General features: G+C 56.8%; 2 protein-coding genes and 1 long non-coding RNA gene across 7 annotated transcripts in view; 2 read left to right on the top strand and 1 right to left on the bottom strand.

The window, feature by feature from the left end:
- LOC142879858 (uncharacterized) overlaps positions 1–17,153 on the bottom strand; it is a 54,186-nt gene that overhangs the window by 21,110 nt on the left and 15,923 nt on the right. The gene's annotated exons all lie outside the window — the stretch shown is intronic.
- LOC142879854 (protein FAM107B-like) lies at positions 355–7,250 on the top strand. 4 transcript variants are annotated; one of them, XM_076013374.1, is made up of 5 exons: positions 355–511; positions 2,792–2,873; positions 5,226–5,427; positions 6,151–6,310; positions 6,415–7,250. In XM_076013374.1, exons 1-5 carry the CDS (start codon positions 488–490, stop codon positions 6,535–6,537), a joined length of 591 nt encoding a protein of 196 aa, XP_075869489.1. In that variant the 5' UTR covers positions 355–487; the 3' UTR covers positions 6,538–7,250. The 4 variants fall into 4 exon arrangements, with proteins under 4 accessions (XP_075869489.1, XP_075869490.1, XP_075869488.1 ...); XM_076013375.1 differs by having other exon boundaries at positions 2,789–2,873; positions 6,421–7,250; XM_076013373.1 differs by having other exon boundaries at positions 2,789–2,873.
- The window catches only part of pik3c2b (phosphatidylinositol-4-phosphate 3-kinase, catalytic subunit type 2 beta), a 13,252-nt gene continuing 4,187 nt past the window's right edge, over positions 8,089–17,153 (top strand). For both annotated transcript variants that reach the window (XM_076013347.1, XM_076013346.1), the window contains exons 1-23: positions 8,089–8,467; positions 10,051–10,919; positions 11,048–11,148; positions 11,278–11,438; positions 11,560–11,680; positions 12,042–12,153; positions 12,273–12,352; positions 12,530–12,593; positions 12,676–12,828; positions 12,909–12,942; positions 13,020–13,218; positions 13,517–13,639; positions 13,795–13,962; positions 14,112–14,226; positions 14,378–14,538; positions 14,617–14,805; positions 14,885–14,978; positions 15,069–15,163; positions 15,391–15,571; positions 15,749–15,856; positions 15,948–16,040; positions 16,606–16,735; positions 16,896–17,032. In XM_076013347.1, coding sequence (XP_075869462.1) covers positions 10,131–10,919; positions 11,048–11,148; positions 11,278–11,438; positions 11,560–11,680; positions 12,042–12,153; positions 12,273–12,352; positions 12,530–12,593; positions 12,676–12,828; positions 12,909–12,942; positions 13,020–13,218; positions 13,517–13,639; positions 13,795–13,962; positions 14,112–14,226; positions 14,378–14,538; positions 14,617–14,805; positions 14,885–14,978; positions 15,069–15,163; positions 15,391–15,571; positions 15,749–15,856; positions 15,948–16,040; positions 16,606–16,735; positions 16,896–17,032 — 3,408 coding nt within the window. In that variant the 5' untranslated portion in view covers positions 8,089–8,467; positions 10,051–10,130. The remainder of the gene's footprint in view (positions 8,468–10,050; positions 10,920–11,047; positions 11,149–11,277; positions 11,439–11,559; positions 11,681–12,041; positions 12,154–12,272; positions 12,353–12,529; positions 12,594–12,675; positions 12,829–12,908; positions 12,943–13,019; positions 13,219–13,516; positions 13,640–13,794; positions 13,963–14,111; positions 14,227–14,377; positions 14,539–14,616; positions 14,806–14,884; positions 14,979–15,068; positions 15,164–15,390; positions 15,572–15,748; positions 15,857–15,947; positions 16,041–16,605; positions 16,736–16,895; positions 17,033–17,153) is intronic.

Raw genomic sequence — 17,153 nt, 5'->3', positions numbered from 1 at the left:
TTCGTGCCTTTTCTCTGCCAATAAATCCTGTTGAAGTCAGCCTGAGTGTGTGTGTGTGTGTGTGTGTTGTTTGCTGTAGAACCACAGGGGGGCACTGCAGTGCTGATGCTAAGCTAGCATGCTAAGGCAGATCCCCTGAGCAGAAGATCAACTTCCTCTCTGCCGGCGCCGCTGATCCACGTTAATCCACTCACAGAATCTTAACTGCTCACAGCTGACGTCCCAAAGTCAGGCAGCAACAGGTGGCAGCACCTCCTCCTGCTCCTCCTCTTGCTCCTCCCGCTCCTCCTCCCACTGCTGCTGCCTCCTCCTCCTGCTGCTCCTCACCGTCCAGCACCAAGCGCTCTGAGTCCAGTCGAGCTGCGCTGCTGCTGCGATGCTAACGGACGGCGGGGAGCCCCGAGGCTGCTGGGAGCTGCAGGAGTCGATGCTCCAGAGAGGAGGCTGAGCACTGGGAGCACTGGGAGCACTGGGAGCTCTGGGAATAATGGGAGCCGCTCACGGAAAGAAGGTCAGTTGGCTTCACTCGCAGACGCACAAACACTCAACAGGGCCTCGGTCACCTGAGAGCCTCACACTGACTGGGCTTCCAGGGGCAGTTCCAGTTCTGGTTCCGTCCTGGTTCCAGGTCCACCGGTAGAACTCTGTCCTCTCACCTTCTCCATGAGAACATGACTTTAAAAAAAACACGGAAAGCTTAAAATCAAAGTTTTGATTTTATGTTTCTGTCTGATTTTGATGTGATAACACGGCACCACAGACATGCTAACACATGCTAACCAACTAGCTAGTTAGCTGCAGGCTAATGTGTTCCCACATGTGAGTGTGAGCTAAATTTAGCAGCAAGGTTCAGCGTGTTAGCATGCTCAGATGAGCTAACTATAGAGCGTCCAGGTGAATGGTGGGGGGTGGGGGTGGGGGTGGGGTCCTCTACCCCAGGGGCTGTTAGTGCTTGGCCTCTAGGTGGCGACAGGTGGGAGGTTATTACAGGTTGCCTCGACAACAGTTGCACAACATTTACTGTGTAGTACCTTCTGGGACCAGCAGGGGTCCATGTGGGGACCAGCTGCAGCCTGTCCCCACACTGTCCTGCTGGGGCGCTGTGGACCAGCTGCAGCCTGATGGCCAGTAGTTTACAGCAGGATGAGTAGAATTACTCCTGGGTGCAGTGTTTGTACTCATGGCTCTCCAGGAACTCTGCAGTGATCTCCTCATCACGCCCAGGAAGACAGCAAACATTTGAGCTATGGGGTGTGACGCACCTGTTGGGGGGGAGACAGCTGGCAGCATGGTGGGGGGGTGGGGGGGCAGTCACACATTTATTCTTGTCTTCAGCTCCAGTGGACAGGAAGTCCTCATGAAGAGCGCCCCCTATCAGGACCAGCTGTCTTAGAGCTAGCGGGCTAGCACAGTGCGCTAATGGCCTCATTGACTTTAATGTTTAAGCGATACTTTGTTTCACATTGCAGGACGCATTCAAATATATTAAGTGTCATTGTATATTATTAGAATTTTATTGTTTTTGTTTATTTGTTTTTGTTTAAATTATTTGATTCTATTCTTTTTTATTCCCAAGAATCCAACATCAACAACTTTCTGCCTGTTGTTGTTCTTTCAAATGTGTCACAAAATATTGAGAGACCAAACAGGAAGTCAGTGAACCGGGGGGGGGGGTGGTGGGGGGGGGTGGTTGAGAGGGGGGTTGTTAGCCAATCAGAGCTGCCCTCAGGTTCCTGGACAATTAGACGGTCAAGTCATGTGTGAGTAAGTGAATCAGCGGCTGCAGCAGCACTTACATAACCAGACCATGTGACCAGGGTCAGGGGGCGTGGCCTGTGTGTGTGTGTGTATGTGTGTGTGTGTGTGTGTGTGTGTGTGCGTGTGTGTGGGGGGGGGGAGAGGGGGCAGAAATACAGAGCTGCTCCTTCAACATCACACCACTCACCTGGTTGGCTGTAAGTCAGTGGAGGCGGGACAACTGGCAGAAGAGAATGACCTTTGACCCTGAAAAACTAACAAGAAGTTTGCAACTTTTTTCCCAATAAGAAGCAAAGCAGGAAATCAGGAGGCCTTCAAACTGCACTGAGCAGCAGATTAAGATTATTAACATGTGGGTGTGCGCGCGGGTGTGTGTGTGTGTGTGTTTGTGTGTGTGTGTGTGTGTGTGCGCGCGTGCGCGTGTGTGGGTGTGGGTGTGCGTGTGGCTCAGAGTTGGGGGTTAATCCGGCATTAGCGTGTGTCAGTGTGTTAGCGGTGCTAAGACTGGCAGCCGCCACAGCCCTGCTGTGATTGGCCGACTCTGAAAGAAGCGAAGCGCCACCTGACCGCTGGTGGCCCACCTGCTGGTTGGAGGTGTAATGACGGTTTTGTCCACCAGAGGTCAGACTGTCCTCAGAAACCCTCCTCCTGCTGGGGACACGCCCCCTGGCAACCAGCCAATCAGGAGGCTTCAGTGGGAGAGAGGAAGTGGCAGGGCGGGACATCCATCTGTCCGTCATCTCGTCCTCTGCTCTGTGTGTGTGTGTGTGTGTGTGTGTGGGCGGGGACACGGAGTGCTGTTGTGATCTGATTGGCTACACATGGCTACACATCAGTCACATGTGATGTCACTTCCTGTGTGGTCGTGGCAGCGCTGGGTGCGATCCGATGTTGGTCCTGTAGGTGGCGCTCCAGTGTCAGGTGAGCTCACTGCTGGTCACCTGGTGAACACTACCTGCTTCCTGTTTGGGATGGTGTCAGCCTCTTGCCCCTTGTGACATCACTTCCTGTGGCTCTCCTGTGTCTCCAGAAGGGCTACAGCCTGGAGCAGCAGCAGCAGCAGCAGCAGCAGCAGCAGCAGCAGCAGGCCAGGGTGAGGAACAGCGGTAGCAAAGGTGAGTGAGTAGCTTAGCGTTAGCATCTGTAGCATCTGGCTCTAACAGGAAGTGGAGCAGAGAGCCACTTCCTGTTATCAGTGAGTGATGTCACAAGTCATTGGTGATTGCTGGATGAGGAGCCTCCTGCTTGTGCTTCCTGTTTCCTGTTTCCTGTTTCCTGCTTCCTGGTTCCTGCTTCCTGCTTCCAGTTCTGGTTCTGCCAGCCCAGTTGTCTTGACGTCTGCCAGCAGGGGGTGTTATGACTCAGATGGCAGGAAGCAGGAAGTCACATGGTCTGTCACACTGTGGTGATCATGAGATTTTTGAGATGTGGGGGCTGAGGATCGGGAGGAGGAGGAGGGGGAGGGGGGAGAGAGGGTCATGTGACCAGAGGGGGAGGAGCCAGAGATGCTGCTGACTGGAGGAGGAGACTGGGGCAGATCTTCAGACGTCCATGGATCAGAGCAGCAGCCTGCAGCGCCGCTCTGCAGCCAGAGGGGGCGTGGCCGGGTCCGGTAAGAGGTCCGGGTCTTGTTCTGGGTCTGCTTTTAGCTCTGGGTCTGGTTCTGCTTATAGTTCTGGTTCTGGGTCTGGTTCTGGTTCTGGTTCTGGTTCTAGTCATGGGTCTGGTGGAGAATTTTCTTTTTTGAGACGTTTTATACACAAACTCCCTCTCTCTCTCTCTCTCTCCCTCTCTCACTCCCTCTCTCTCTCTCTCTCTCTCTCCCTCTCTCACTCCCCCTCTCTCTCTCCCTCTCTCTCTCTCTCTCCCTGTCTCTCTCTCTCTCTCCCTGTCTCTCTCTCACTCTCTCACTCCCTCTCACTCTCTCTCTCTCCCTCTCTCTCTCTCTCTCTCACTCCCTACTCTCTCTCTCTCCCTCTGTCACTCCCTCGCCCTCTCCCTCTCTCTCTCTCTCTGTCTCTCTCTCTCCCTGTCTCACTCCCTCTCCCTCTCTCTCTCTCCCTCTCTCTCTCCCTCCCTGTCTCTCTCTCTCTCCCTCTCTCCCTCTCTCTCTCTCATCTCCCTCTCTCTCTCTCACTCCCTCTCACTCTCTCTCTCTCCCTCTCTCTCTCTCTCCCTCCCTGTCTCTCTCTCTCTCTCTCACTCCCTCTCACTCTCTCTCTCTCCCTCTCTCTCTCTCTCTCTCACTCCCTACTCTCTCTCTCTCCCTCTGTCACTCCCTCTCCCTCTCTCTCTCCCTCTCTCTCTCTCTCTCTCTCTCCCTCCCTGTCTCTCTCTCTCTCCCTCTCTCTCTCTCACTCCCTCTCACTCTCTCTCCCTGTCTCTCTCTCTCTCTCCCTCTCTCCCTCTCTCTTTCGGTTCCGGTGGTGAAGGTTCCGCTTTGTCAAGCGGCTGCTTCTTTCTTCTTCTGGATCTTCTCCACCTCTCTGCTCTGATTTTCTGCCTGTTTGAGGGACTCATGAATAATTAAAGCCTTGTCGTGGGACTGAGAAGGGGGGGAGGAGGGACAGAACCGATTGGTTGGTCGATGGATGTCTGGTTAGGTTTAGGGTTCGGGTTCTGGTTCTGCTCTTCTTACCCGGTCGATCGATTCTTTTCGGCTCAATTTCACTCCCAGTGACTCGCGAGTCAGTCACACTTTGACCTACAAACATCTGGTTCACTCTGCCTCAGGGGGTCAGAGGTCAGAGGTCAGTGTCCTGCAGGAGGAGGAGGGGGTGGAGGAAGAGGAGGAAGAGGAACAGGAGGAGGAGGTGGAGGAAGAGGAGGAGGAGGAAGAGGAGGTGGAGGAAGAGGAGCAGGAGGAGGAGGTGGAGGAGCAGGAGGAAGAGGAGCAGGAGGAGGAAGAGGTGGAGGAGGAGGAGGAAGAGGAAGAAGAGGAGGTGGAGGAAAAGGAGCAGGAGGAGGAGGAGGAGGTGGAGGAGCAGGAGGAGGAGGAGGAGGAGGAGGTGGAGGAAGAGGAGGAGGAAGAAGAGGAGGTGGAGGAAGAGGAGGAAGAGGAGCAGGAGGAGGAGGAGGAGGAGGTGGAGGAAGAGGAGGAAGAGGAGCAGGAGGAGGAGGAGGAGGTTCTGATTATCTGAGCTCCAGCAGCAGCAGCAGCAGCAGCAGCGCTGAGCTCCACTTGCTGCAAAGAGTCTTTGTGTGGAGCGCCGCCCTGCAGGTCATGTGACCCTGTGAGTCCCAGAATATCTGAGGGCAGGAGATCAGATAGCAGCTGACAGTCGATGAGCAGAGAATCTCAACACCACCTGAAACCACGCCCACCACACACCTGCTGCACCTGCTGCTGCTGCAGGTGGAGGCCGTGTCCACACGGTAGCGCTGCTGAGACAAGAGCTTTGAGTTCTGGATCGGAATCTTCTCATCTCGTCTTCTTCTTCTTCTTCTTCCACTTCCTGTGTCTGCAGCCTCAGCTCAAGCTGCCCAGCAGCAGCAGCAGCGTCCAGACAGGAAGTCCTGCCCGGCGGCTTCCTGCTATGCACCGCCCCCCGACTACCTGCAGGGAGACGACGACGATGACCTCATCAAACCCAGGAAGCTGCTCAACCCCGTCAAAGCCTCCAAGAGCCACCAGGAGCTCCACCAGGAGCTGATGAGCAGCTGCAAGAGGTAACGGCCCTCGCCTCAAGGTCAGAGGTCAAGTCACTCGGACAGAGAGTGAGTGTAGAAAAGACAGGAAGTGGGTGAAAAAAAAACCTTGGAGAAGCTGACTGGGAATTCTGGGAGGCCTGCAGGCCAATTAGAGGGCAGTGTTCTGTGGCCCCGCCCCCCCGTCCAGACTGGGAGAAGGTCCCACAGGAGCAGGACCGGAACCAGAACCAGAACCAGAAGCAGAATCGGCGGCTGCCAGGCAACAGCCAGGCAGCCGCCGAGGACGCTGGGAAAGTTGTCACCTCGGCCGGTCCCCTCATCACAGGGACAAAGACTGAATAGAGGCGCTGGAGGGGGCCCAGACCAACACACACACACACACACACACACTGGTGATAAACAGGAAGTCTCTTTATGTGTTGACTACCTGCTGGGTGGCCACTGGCTGCCCCCTGCTGGAGGAAAACATGTATGACAACATGGAGATGTTGGCTGGTCGCACCAGCAGGGACCAGGAGGTCTGGAGCACAGCCCTCTGTGATGTCACAAAGGTCGCCACAGCCCCCCAGTCAGCAAGGTGTTGACTCCACCCACTTCTGAGACCACAGTGTTTCTGTCTGAGCACATGGGTTAGCAGGAGACTGCAAACAGCTAAACGGTGTGTGTGTGTGTGTGTGTGTGTGTGTGTGTGTGTGTGTGTGTGTGTGTGTGTGTGTGTGTGTGTGTGTGTGTGTGTGTCAGGGCTGGCTCTGCGGTGCAGGTGAAGCCGGAGCTGCAGAGAGTCCTGGAGTCCAGGAAACGGGACCAGATGATCAAACAGAGGAAACAGGAAGTGGAAGCCAGCCGCAAGATCTCCCCTCTGGAGGCGGAGCTTCTGAAGAGGCACAGGAAGCTGGAGGAGGTGACACACACACACACACACACACACACACACACACAGAGGCTGGCAGGTGTCTGCTGGTGGCTGTTCTGCTGAGGTCACTGCTGTGTCTCCTCCTCCTGCAGCTGGAGCAGCAGCAGCAGCAGCAGCAGCAGCAGCAGGAGAACCTCAGAGCTCCAGAGTTTGTCAAGGTGAAGGAGAACCTGAGGAGGACGTCCCTCCAAAGCAAGGAGGAGAAGGAGGTGTAGAGGTCCAGCCACGTCATTCAGGATCCCGGACAGGAAGTGAGGTGGCAGGTGGAGGTCCTGGTTCCGTGGTCTTGGTTCTCTGGTCCAGGTTCCCTGGTCCTCCTCCTGGTCCTGGTGGAAACAGTTGACGGAGACTCTCGGTGGTGGAAGTGGAGAGCATCAGAACTTTGACAGACTTCTGGGTTCTGCTGCGTCCCGCCAGCTGATTGGAGGAAAGTGGATGAGTTCACATCCAACCATCTGAGGTCAGAGGTCAGGCAGGCTCACTGGTGAAGAGACTTAGATATTGATATTTTTTTAACCAGAAATGATGCACAGGTCACCTGAGAGGAAACTAAACTGAAATCACTTAGAGGTCACCTAAGGTCAAACTACTTTATAAAGTCATATTTCATGTAATATACAGTGTACATATAATATAAACACTTTCAAATCCTGGTGTATGTGATATAAAAATAAAACCAATTTTAATATTCTAATCTAATAAAAATATATTTTACATTAAATGTTAAACTCATCAAAAAGTTTTTATTCTTATGCATAATAATAATAATAATAATAATAATAATAATAATAATAATAATAATAGCTGTTATTTATTCAGCCCTCACACTGGAATTGTCCTGTTTTTTTAAGAAGAATGTTTGAAAATGAATGTCTTCCTGTGGCTGAGGACAGAAACTGTGCCTGAATAAAGTTGCTCAGAGTTTTCACCTGCTGGTGGTTTGTGTCACTGTACAGTGCTGCAGTGTTTACAGTGACGGCAGGTGGTTTTCTAGCTGCTGCAGACCGTAAACACTGAGCTTCCATAAAGTTGTGTTGTGTTGTGGAGTTAACAATGAACGAGTCTGTGAGTCACACGATGATTTGTTTGATTCATGTGTAAACAACAAGTGAAGCCTTGACATGTGATCAGGACTCTGAGGTCGTCGGCTTGGAGGGAAAAAAGCAAGGCAAGCTAACCGCACTTCTTCACTTCTTCTCTGTTTCACTTCTGTCTTATGTTTGAACTCTCGGTTTCATCTCTGAAGCAGAACCAAGTGGAAAACCAAATTGGACCCGGCAGGTGTTCACTGCTCAGGGTCTTGACAGGAGCTCCACTCATCACTCTGGCACGGTGGTCCAAGGTGGAGGCTTCTTAAATCCACTAGGTGTCGCTGTTCCACCTCCTGCTTCCTCACAAAATCACAGTCTTACCGGAACTACATTCTTGTCATGTATTGTATTGAATACTAAGTTCCGGGAACAGTGAATTCATCTGCAGTGCTGTCGTGTTCGTGACCATATTGGCTTTGGTGTCAAATCAATCATCTCGTATTTGTAAAGTGCTAAATCACAACCAATGGCGTCTCGAAGCGCCTGAAAATAAAATAACAATGATGAAATGCATTATTCCATGTAGTCTGGCAATTGGACGCTGAATTGTATTTCAAATAACATATTAATGAAACTTAAAGTTAAAAGTTCGACCTAATGTTGACAATGCAGCCTTGTTCTCCACAGTCTGACTTTATTTGTTCCGTCGGTGCCGTTACTCGGCCTCTTTTATTGTCAAAAGCTGACCGGAAGTAGTTGGGCTTGACTACCCGTCTTGACGCCAGCGCCTCGGAGCGGCCGGCAGCTGCCGGGGAGAAGCTAACGCGAAGCCGCCTGAGGTGCGCTGGGACTGGGCTGTCAAGCGACCGCAGCCTCGGCTTTGTTCCCCCCGCACACGGAGCCTGTCAGCGCGGGCTGGAGGTCCGCTGCCACCGCCGGAAGTCAAGCCGCTCGACGAGCCGCCGGACGCCGCTGCTGCCGTGTTTGAACCCGGACTGGCCGGTTCGGTACTGAGCGAGGAGCGGGTCGATGTGAGTTGGTGGCTGGAAGTGAAGCGCTGTAGCATGGCAACCGTCGGCCGCCCGTAGGACCGAGAGCCGACACTCGGAGCCAGGTAGGACCGCCGCCCGCTAGCTGCCGTTAGCTACAGCCGCTAGCTCTCAGTTTGGAAGTGTTCCGGTGGTTCTGGCGCACTTTCCCTGCGAGCTGAGCCGAACCCAACTGGGAGCCCCGCCGAACACCTGCCGACCGGAGTCGAACCGCGAGTTTGACCGCCGCTCGGAGACAGCGGAGGACTCGGCTCGGCTCGGCTCGGTTCGGCTCGGGGAGCTCCGGCTTGCCCTCGGGTTCGGCTCCGTGGTGATTCGTCTACCCGCCACTCGCTGCGCGGATTTCAGGTAACCTTCAGTGGGGGGTCTTCACCGACTGCCACCGCCCTCCGCGGCTCTGAGCGGGGAGAAAACCAACACACCTGCAGTGAGAGTCAGTCGGAAACTTTGTCTTCACGCGGCTGTTGTCACACATGAGCGCAAAGCTGCGTCTCTTCCGGTGCGGACGACGCCACGTTACCGTCCGCGGCCGTCAAGCCCGTCAGCTTCCGCAAACACCGCACGTCAGCTCCGAATCAGCAGAGCGAGGCGCTGTTGACGCTCCGCAGTTCACCTGTCTTGCCGATGACGTCATGTGCACCTGTCTCAGCGCGCGCTCTCAGCAGATGGACGGACGTACTTGTCTCGCTGCTCGCATCGTGGTCACGTGGTATGATGAAGATATTTCACTGCAACTCTGACTCCCGCTGCTGCTGCTAGCCAGTTAGCCTGCTAGCCAGTTAGCAAGTAGGGGTGGGGGGGTCCAATCAGCTGTGAGCTGAGAGGCCCCTGTGGTTTTGTTTGTTTTCCCCCCTGTGAGGCCCACCTGTCCAGGGTCCACTGACTCACTGGCGCCCCCTGCTGACTGCTGGTGCGGGTCCTCCTCTGGGCGTTGATGTTGTGTCACCAGTTCTGATTGTCACAACCGGAGCAGGGTGGCTCTTTTGTCAACACACACACACTGGGGGATGTCAGACAATTTGAGCTCTTTGTGGTCTCCTCCCCCCTCTGGATAAAGGCTTTACTGTGTGTGTGTGTGTGTGTGTGTGTGTGTGTGTGTGTGTGTGTGTGTTGGCAGGGGGTCGGCAATGGTTGGTGTGTGTGTGACAGAAGGGTGTGTGGGGGGTCCTCACCCCCCTTGATGTGTGTGTGTGTGTGTGTGTGTGTGTGTGTGTGTGTGTGTGTGTGTGTGTGTGTGTGTGTGTGTGTGTGCGTAGCTGCGTTGTGTGCACGTCCCACTCCAGGCCACTAGGTGTCTCACTGAGCAGACCTCTGAGCCTAGGACGTGACTGAGAAACGGGACACTTCCTTTAAGGTCGGGTCCAAACCCAGTCCAGACACTGCTGTTGGAGGCTGTGTTGGTCAGAAGTGGGCGTGGCCTGTCCTCATAGTCCCGCCTCCCAAATCCACTTCCTGTTGGCGAGGTCATGCGCCCGACACCAGGCTGTCGTTAGCTTCACCACCGACTGCACCCTGAAAACTAGTGGCTGGTTAATGCTGCTAGCATGATTAGCATCATGATAGCTAGCTCGCTAGTTAGCGAGCTAGCTGCCTGCGTGGTGTTTAAAACAACTCTCTCTCTGTTTTTCTGTCCCCGCCCCCCCTGCAGCTCCATGTCTTCACACCACTTCCTGTAGAGCAGCCCTCCTCTGCTGGTCTCCTGTGGTGCTGCCCCCTGCTGGTGGCGTCATGTCAGCGGCTCAGACCCAGAAGGAGGCGGGCGAGCCGGGCTGGGGCTGCCTGGAGTCTCTGGGCCTGAGCCAGAAGGAGCTGGTCCTGGCCGAGGCCCTGCAGATGGAGTACGACGCCCTCTCCAGGATCAAGCAGGACAGAGGGGGCGGGGCTGGGGGTGGAGCCGGGGCTGGCCACGCCCCCTCCCGCTCCAAGACCCCCAACCCCTCGGTGCAGCGGCCCAGACCGGCCCCCGGCCCCCCTGGGGACCCCCTGCTTAGGGGCCTGTCTGGCTCGGACCCCTCCCTCCACCTGGCCCCACCCTCGCTCCCGCCCAGGCCAGCCCCACCCCCGGCCACGGCCCCGCCCCCCCACAGCAAGGACCCGCCCTACATCCTGGACAGTCAGGACTCACACTTCAGCTCTGACTTCCTGTCTAAAGGCTCCGCCCTCTTCCCCGACGACGTCCCCCCCGCCCTCCCCCCAAGAAACCCACTCCCCCACTCGGGGGTGGGGCCAGAGAACCCCTTCCTGCCCCCCCGGGGGCCAACGCTGGCTCCGCCCCCCAGCCGGGACGTCAACCTGTTCCTGCCGGACCTGGACCTCCCCAAGGTGGGCGGGGCCGAGCTCAACTATGAAACCATCAACCAATCCCTGGCCCAGCTCAACGGGGGGCGCCAGGGTCGAGCGGACCAATCAGGGAAGCCCGTCGCTCGGAGCAAGACCCTCCCTCCTCAGGTCCCGCCCAGGACCTACGTCCCGGCGCCCAAGAGCAACAAGAACCAGCGCCGAGTGTCAGCTGACCCGGTAAGAGGTGGCGGTGCGATGCTATGCTATGCTAACCCCGCTGCTCTTAGCAGCACACAAACCATGGGGTGTGTGTGTGTGTGTGAAGTGTCAAGCACTGCTGTGATTGGCCGCTGTGTGATTGACAGGTGTCGCTGGTGTCCCGCCCCAACGGCTTCGGCTACGAGCTGTTCCAGGTGTCGGAGGAGCGAGACGAGGAGGTGGCCGCCTTCTGCCACATGCTGGACGTGTGAGTGTCACACACACACACACACACACACACTGCTGCTGCTAGCCCCAGCTAGCGTTAGCCAGCTAGCTCCTGTCCGTATGAACGCTTCCATGCATCCTGAGTCCGTCCGTCCATCCGTCCCTGCAGTCTGCGCCAGGCCTTCCCGCACGCCCAGCGCTCCAGCAACGCCGGCCTGGTGTGGTCGCCCTCTGTGGGCCAGGAGGAGCTGCACCAGGCCCTGGGGGTCAACGTCAGGGTCACGGTGGTCAGCGAGCACTTCAGGGAGCCGCTGACCTTCACCTGCGACGGTGAGTGGGCGGGGCCACTGAGAGGCAGGGGGCGGGGCCTGGAGGACATCAGCAAACGTGTGTGTGTGTGTGTGTGTGTGTGTGTGTGTGTGTGTGTGTGTGTGTGTGTGTGTGTGTCCAGGCTCCTCCACTGTGGACCTGCTGATCTACCAGACCCTCTGCTACGCCCAGGATGACCTGGACCACATGGACGTGGACCACTTCCTGCTCAAGATCTGCGGACAGGAAGAGTTCCTCAGCAAGTGAGAGCCCCCCCCACCTCCCCCCCCCCCCCCCCCCCCCCCCGCCAGTCACGTCCTATTGGTTTGGAGCTGCAGCTGGTGTGACTGCAGGTGTTTGTTGTTGTCGTCGTCTTTAGCTGCTAACACACTAGCAGTGAGGACGTGGCTGCTGCGTGAAACTGGCTGATGTAACACACACACACACACACACACACACACACACTCTTCTCTCTAGGGACTCATACATTATCATTAGGCCTGCAGCTGCTCTGTGTGTGTGTGTGTGTGTGTGTGTGTGTGTGTGTGATAAGCTGCAGCTGTGGCCTGGGCTTCCTGAGGTGGAACAATGAGCGACGTCTCTTGCCCTCCCCCTCCCCCCCAGCTCCCAGACCCTGGCCGCCCTGGAGTTCGTCCAGCAGTGTCTGAAGTTTGACTGGGACGTGCGACTCTCCCTCACCAGGAGGTCGGAGGTCAGCGGCGAGCTGGCCCGCACGGTGCGAGCACACACACACACACACACACACACACGTCAACAAAACTACAACAAGACCACAACGCCAAACATTTGGACTGTGTGTGTGTGTGTGTGTGTGTGTGTGTGTGTGAACAACAGGAAAGCGACGACGAGACGCCGTCCACCATGAACCACTCCATCCTGCTGCAGGAGCGGCCAATCAAACAGACTGTCACCAGGTGAGGGGGCGGGGCCAACCTCAGCGAGGGGTGGGGGGGCTCGGGGGCGGGGCCAAGCTGGGGCTGTGGGGGGGGACTCTGGTGACGGCGGTGTGATGCAGGCAGGATGTCTGATTTTTCCCTCTGTTTCTGTGTGTGTGTGTGTGTGCGTGTGTGTGTGTGTGTGCGCGCCCTCAGGGAGGCGCTGACCCTCCTGCTGGACACCTTCCACAACGAGGCCGAGTCCTTCCTGTTGTCAGAGGTGAGGGTGACTGAGACTCCTCCCCCCTCGCCGCTGGCCAGGCCCCTCCCACCCACCTGTCTCCGCCCTCCCCCCCCCCCAGCTGCAGGCGGAGCTGCCGCTGCACGTGGAGCGGCTGGTGCAGTCAGTGAAGGCCCTGTGCAGCTCGCTGGCCTCCATGGAGACCCCCGAGGTGACGGCGGCGCTCAGCCAGCTCCCAGCATGCCCCTGTCGGCTGCAGCCCCGGGTCGCCAAGGTGAGGGGGGGGGGGGAGGAGGGGGGGCAGTCTGCCCGCAAGGCCTTCTAACAGCCTGTCTGTCCACTCTGGTCTCCCAGGATGCATCAGTGCTGGCGCTCAGAGAGAATAGAGGTAGGTGACCACCGCCGCCGCTGCTGATTGGCCGAGGAGCCGCTGGGATAACTGCCCCTCCCCTTCCACACACACAGAGGCGGTGGTGGAGAAGCTGACGGAGGCGGTCCTGGACCTGGTCCACCTCTACTGCTGCACCTTCAACGCCAACTTCCACCACACGGCGGTGCCAGACCGCTGCTGCACGGCGCTGCGCCAGGAGGCGGGGCTAGCGAGCACCGTGCTGTCCTTCAACGTGTACGCCGCCCACCGCGTCCCCATCACCTGGGCCGCCAGGTAGGCCAGGGAGCACACACACACACACTGAGACAGACACACACACACACACACACACACTGACACACACACACACACACACACACACACACACACACTCTCCCTGTCTCTCTCTGCCGCCACAAAAGGCTGACTGCCTGGAAACCAGAGTTGACCTTTGACCTCCTGAGAGGCCGACTGACAGCTGCCAGCCTCACACACCATCTGTGTGTGTGTGTGTGTGTGTGTGTGTGTGGATGCTGATTTGATCGTCTCTCTCTCTCTTTCTCTCTCTTCCTGCTGCGATCTGATTGGCCAGCTACGAGGGCTTCTTCCTGTCCTGCACGTTGACTCACGGGGGGGCGGAGCTCTGCGCCCCGCAGCACACCAGCAGGCAGCCAGTCAGCAAGTACCTCTTCCACCTGGTGGTGTGGGACCAGAGGTGAGCGGCCGGCCACGCCCCACTCCAGGTCATGTGACCGAGCTCCGCCCACCAGAGCCGTGTGTGTGTGTGTGTGTGTGTGTGTGTGTGTGTGTGTGTGTGTGTGTGTGTGTGTGTGTGTGTGTGTGCGCGTGCGTGCGTGCGTGCGTGTGCAGGGTGTGTTTCCCGGTGCAGGTGAACCAGCTGCCCAGGGAGTCCCAGCTGAGCGTTAGCCTCTACGCCAGCCCTCTGCCGCCCCCCGGTGGAGCCGAGGAGAAGGGCAAGCAGCGCCGGCCGGCCGAGCCGCTGGGCTGGGTCACCATGCCGCTCTTCAACTTCAGACAGTCAGTCGGCACTGCGGCACCGCACGTCACATGACCTGCACCTAGCTCACAGGCTAAGGCTTAGCTCGTGTGTGTGTGTGTGTGTGTGTGTGTGTGTGTGTGTGTGTGTGTGTGTGTGTGTGTGTGTGTGTGTGTGTGTGTGTCTCCAGCGTCCTGACCTGTGGCAGGAAGCTGCTGGGTCTGTGGCCTCCAGCTCCTGGCAGGAGTGGAAACGCCCGGAGCAGCTCGCCCAACTTCAGCCAGCCAGACAGCGTCATCCTGCAGGTGGGCAGGGCTTACACACACACACACACACACACACACACACACCGGGTCCTTGGGAGGACGCTTCCTTCCAAGGATGCAGAGCCTGGATTGAGACACAGCCACACGGACCCCCGGGTGACCTCCTGACCTCCTGGTTGCTCTCTCCCAGGTGGACTTCCCCTCCTCCTCCTCCTCTTCTTCCTCCTCCTCTGAGGTGGTCTTCAGCACTCCTCCTCCCGCTGACTTCTGTCCCCAGTACGACTTCTCCAGGCTGGACGCCATCAGCCAGATCCAGCTGCAGGACGTCCTGCACAAGAAGGCCGTCTTCTGGTCAGACTGCCTGTCTCTCACACACACACACACACACACACACACACACACTCATCCTGGCTGTGTGTGTGTGTCCAGGCTGACGGTGGAGGACCGCCGCCTGCTGTGGGAGAAGAGGGCCTTCTGCCAGGCCCAGAGTGCAGCGCTGCCCCTGGTGCTGGCCAGCGCCCCCTGCTGGCAGTGGTCCTGCCTGCCAGACATCTACGCCCTGCTGAGGCAGTGGGCGTGTCTGGGTCACCTGGACGCCCTGGGCCTGCTGCACTCCTCGTGAGAGCCCCACCTAGCCCCCCTCCTAGACCCCCACCCCCCCCGGGCTGCTCACCCAGTCTGTCTGTCCGTCCTCCAGGTTCCCGGACCAGGAGCTGAGGAGGACGGCGGTCCAGTGGATGGACTCCATGTCGGACCCGGAGCTGCTGGACTTCCTGCCTCAGCTGGTGCAGGTGACCAGTCTCTGCCTGTCGTGATGGCAGCTCCTGCTGCTAGCATGCTAAGCTAAGCTAAGCTAAGCTGCTCTCTGTCTCCCCCTGCAGGCTCTGAAGTACGAGTGCTACCTGGACAGCTCGCTGGTTCGCTTCCTGCTGAGGAGAGCAGTGGCCGACGTCCGCATCGCTCACTTCCTCTTCTGGTCAGCTGACCCGTGATGTCACCGCCTCTCTCTCACACACACACACACACACACACACACACCAACTTAATTCCAACCCCTCTGCCTCCTCCTCTTCCTGCTCCTCTTCCTGCTCCTCCTCCTCTTCCTGCTCCTCTTCCTCTTCCTGCTCCTCTTCCTTTTCCTGCTCCTCTTCCTCCTCCTGCTCCTCCTCCTCCTGCTCCTCCTCCCCCCCACCTCCTCCTCAGGCTGCTGAAGGACAACCTGCAGGACAGTCAGTTCAGTGCTCGCTATCAGCACCTGCTGGCGGCTCTGCTGTGCTGCACTGGTCGAGGGCTGCGTGAGGAGTTTGAGCGTCAGTGCTGGCTGGTGTCCATCCTCAGCAAGGTGGCGCTCAAGGTGCGAGAGGCCACGCCCTCCAGCAGACAGGTGGGTGGAGCCAGGAAGCTGGTTCTAAATGCTGCAGCCTCTCCTATTGGACGCAGCAATGAGTAGAGGCACTAATGTGTGTGTGTGTGTGTGTGTGTGTGTGTGTGTGTGTGTGTGTGTGTGTGTGTGTGTGTGTGTGTGTGTGTGTGTGTGTGTGTGTGTGTGTGTGTCCTCCAGGTGGTCCTCAGGGAGGCTCTGGAGGAGATGCAGCAGTTCTTCAGTGTCAACAGCAGCTGCAGGCTTCCTCTCAACCCTGCACTGCTGGTCCGAGGACTCAACACACAGGTACACACACACACACACACACACACACACACACACACACACACACAGTGCTGCTCAGCGATGCTAAAGCCTGTGTGTGTGTGTTGTGTAGTTGTGTTCCTTCTTCAACTCCAACGCCGTCCCTCTCAAACTGTCCTTCCACAACCTGGACCCCCTGGGGGACAACATCAACGTCATCTTCAAGGTGAGCCTGCACACACACACACACACACACACACACACACACACACACACACACACACACACAGCATGCAGCAGTAGTGCCACTTCCCATCATGCACCTGGAACACACTTTATCCATCAATCAAAGGCTTTATGGGCCTCATGGTTTTTTTGGCTGCAGTACCGGGGGTGGCCATTGGGGGGAAGCGCAGCATATTGGTGTCCAGTTGTTAGAATACATGAGAATAGAAATCTGCATCATAACAGCAACAATACAGTGCAAAGAGAAGGACGAGGTTCTCAATTAAAAAGAAACAAAATAGAATATAAATACACGTGAAATATGAATCTTATATATTGTATAGTATATTATATAGTGTATCATATAGTATAGTATATAGAATAGTATATTATATAGTGTATAATATAGTATATAGTAAGGAAAAGAAAAATAAGACATTTAGACCTTCTGGACCTCATTCCTGTGTGTGTGTGTGTGTGTGTGTGTGTGTGTGTGTGTGTGTGTGTGTGTGTGTGTGTGTGTGTGTGTGTGTGTGTGTGTGTGTGTGTGTGTGTGCGCGCGTCAGTCTGGGGACGACCTGCGGCAGGACATGTTGACCCTGCAGATGATCCGCATCATGAACAAGATCTGGATCCAGGAGGGTCTGGACATGAGGATGGTTCTGTTCAGGTGCTGCTCCACCGGCCCGGGCCGAGGTGACCCGCACGCACACACACACACACACACACACTCAAACAATCTGCACTCACCACTTCTTTCAAATCTTTTTGTGCTTTATTTAAACGTGGTAATGCACAATCACGTCGTCTGTTCTAAATCTGTGAACGCCGACTGGCGGCTCCCCCTGCTGGCCAGGTATGGTGGAGCTGATCCCGCAGGCGGAGACGCTGAGGAAGATCCAGGTGGAGCACGGAGTCACTGGCTCCTTCAAGGACCGCCCACTGGCCGACTGGCTGCAGAAACACAACCCTGCCGAGGAGCAGTACGACAAGGTGCACACACCTGCACACACTCGTTAGGAAACACACCGCACACACACCTGCACACACCGCACACACCTGCACACACCGCACACACCTGCACACACACCTGCACACACCGCACACACACCTG

Source organism: Nelusetta ayraudi, unplaced genomic scaffold (assembly GCF_046127955.1).
Source record: "Nelusetta ayraudi isolate G7.1 ecotype Tasmania unplaced genomic scaffold, CSIRO-AGI_Nayr_v1 ptg000146l, whole genome shotgun sequence".
NCBI classification, from domain to species: Eukaryota; Metazoa; Chordata; class Actinopteri; order Tetraodontiformes; family Monacanthidae; genus Nelusetta; species Nelusetta ayraudi.
Note: the sequence above shows the minus strand (reverse complement) of the source record. Positions and strands in the feature narration are given on the sequence as shown.

What these genes read in the sequence shown, in the direction of transcription:
- LOC142879854 (XM_076013373.1), top strand. Translation starts at nt 488, where the DNA reads ATGGGAGCCGCTCACGGAAAGAAG. An exon ending in GAGGAACAGCGGTAGCAAAG is followed by an intron (nt 2,874 to 5,225) that starts GTGAGTGAGTAG and finishes CTGTGTCTGCAG; the next exon opens with CCTCAGCTCAAGCTGCCCAG. An exon ending in CTGATGAGCAGCTGCAAGAG is followed by an intron (nt 5,428 to 6,150) that starts GTAACGGCCCTC and finishes TGTGTGTGTCAG; the next exon opens with GGCTGGCTCTGCGGTGCAGG.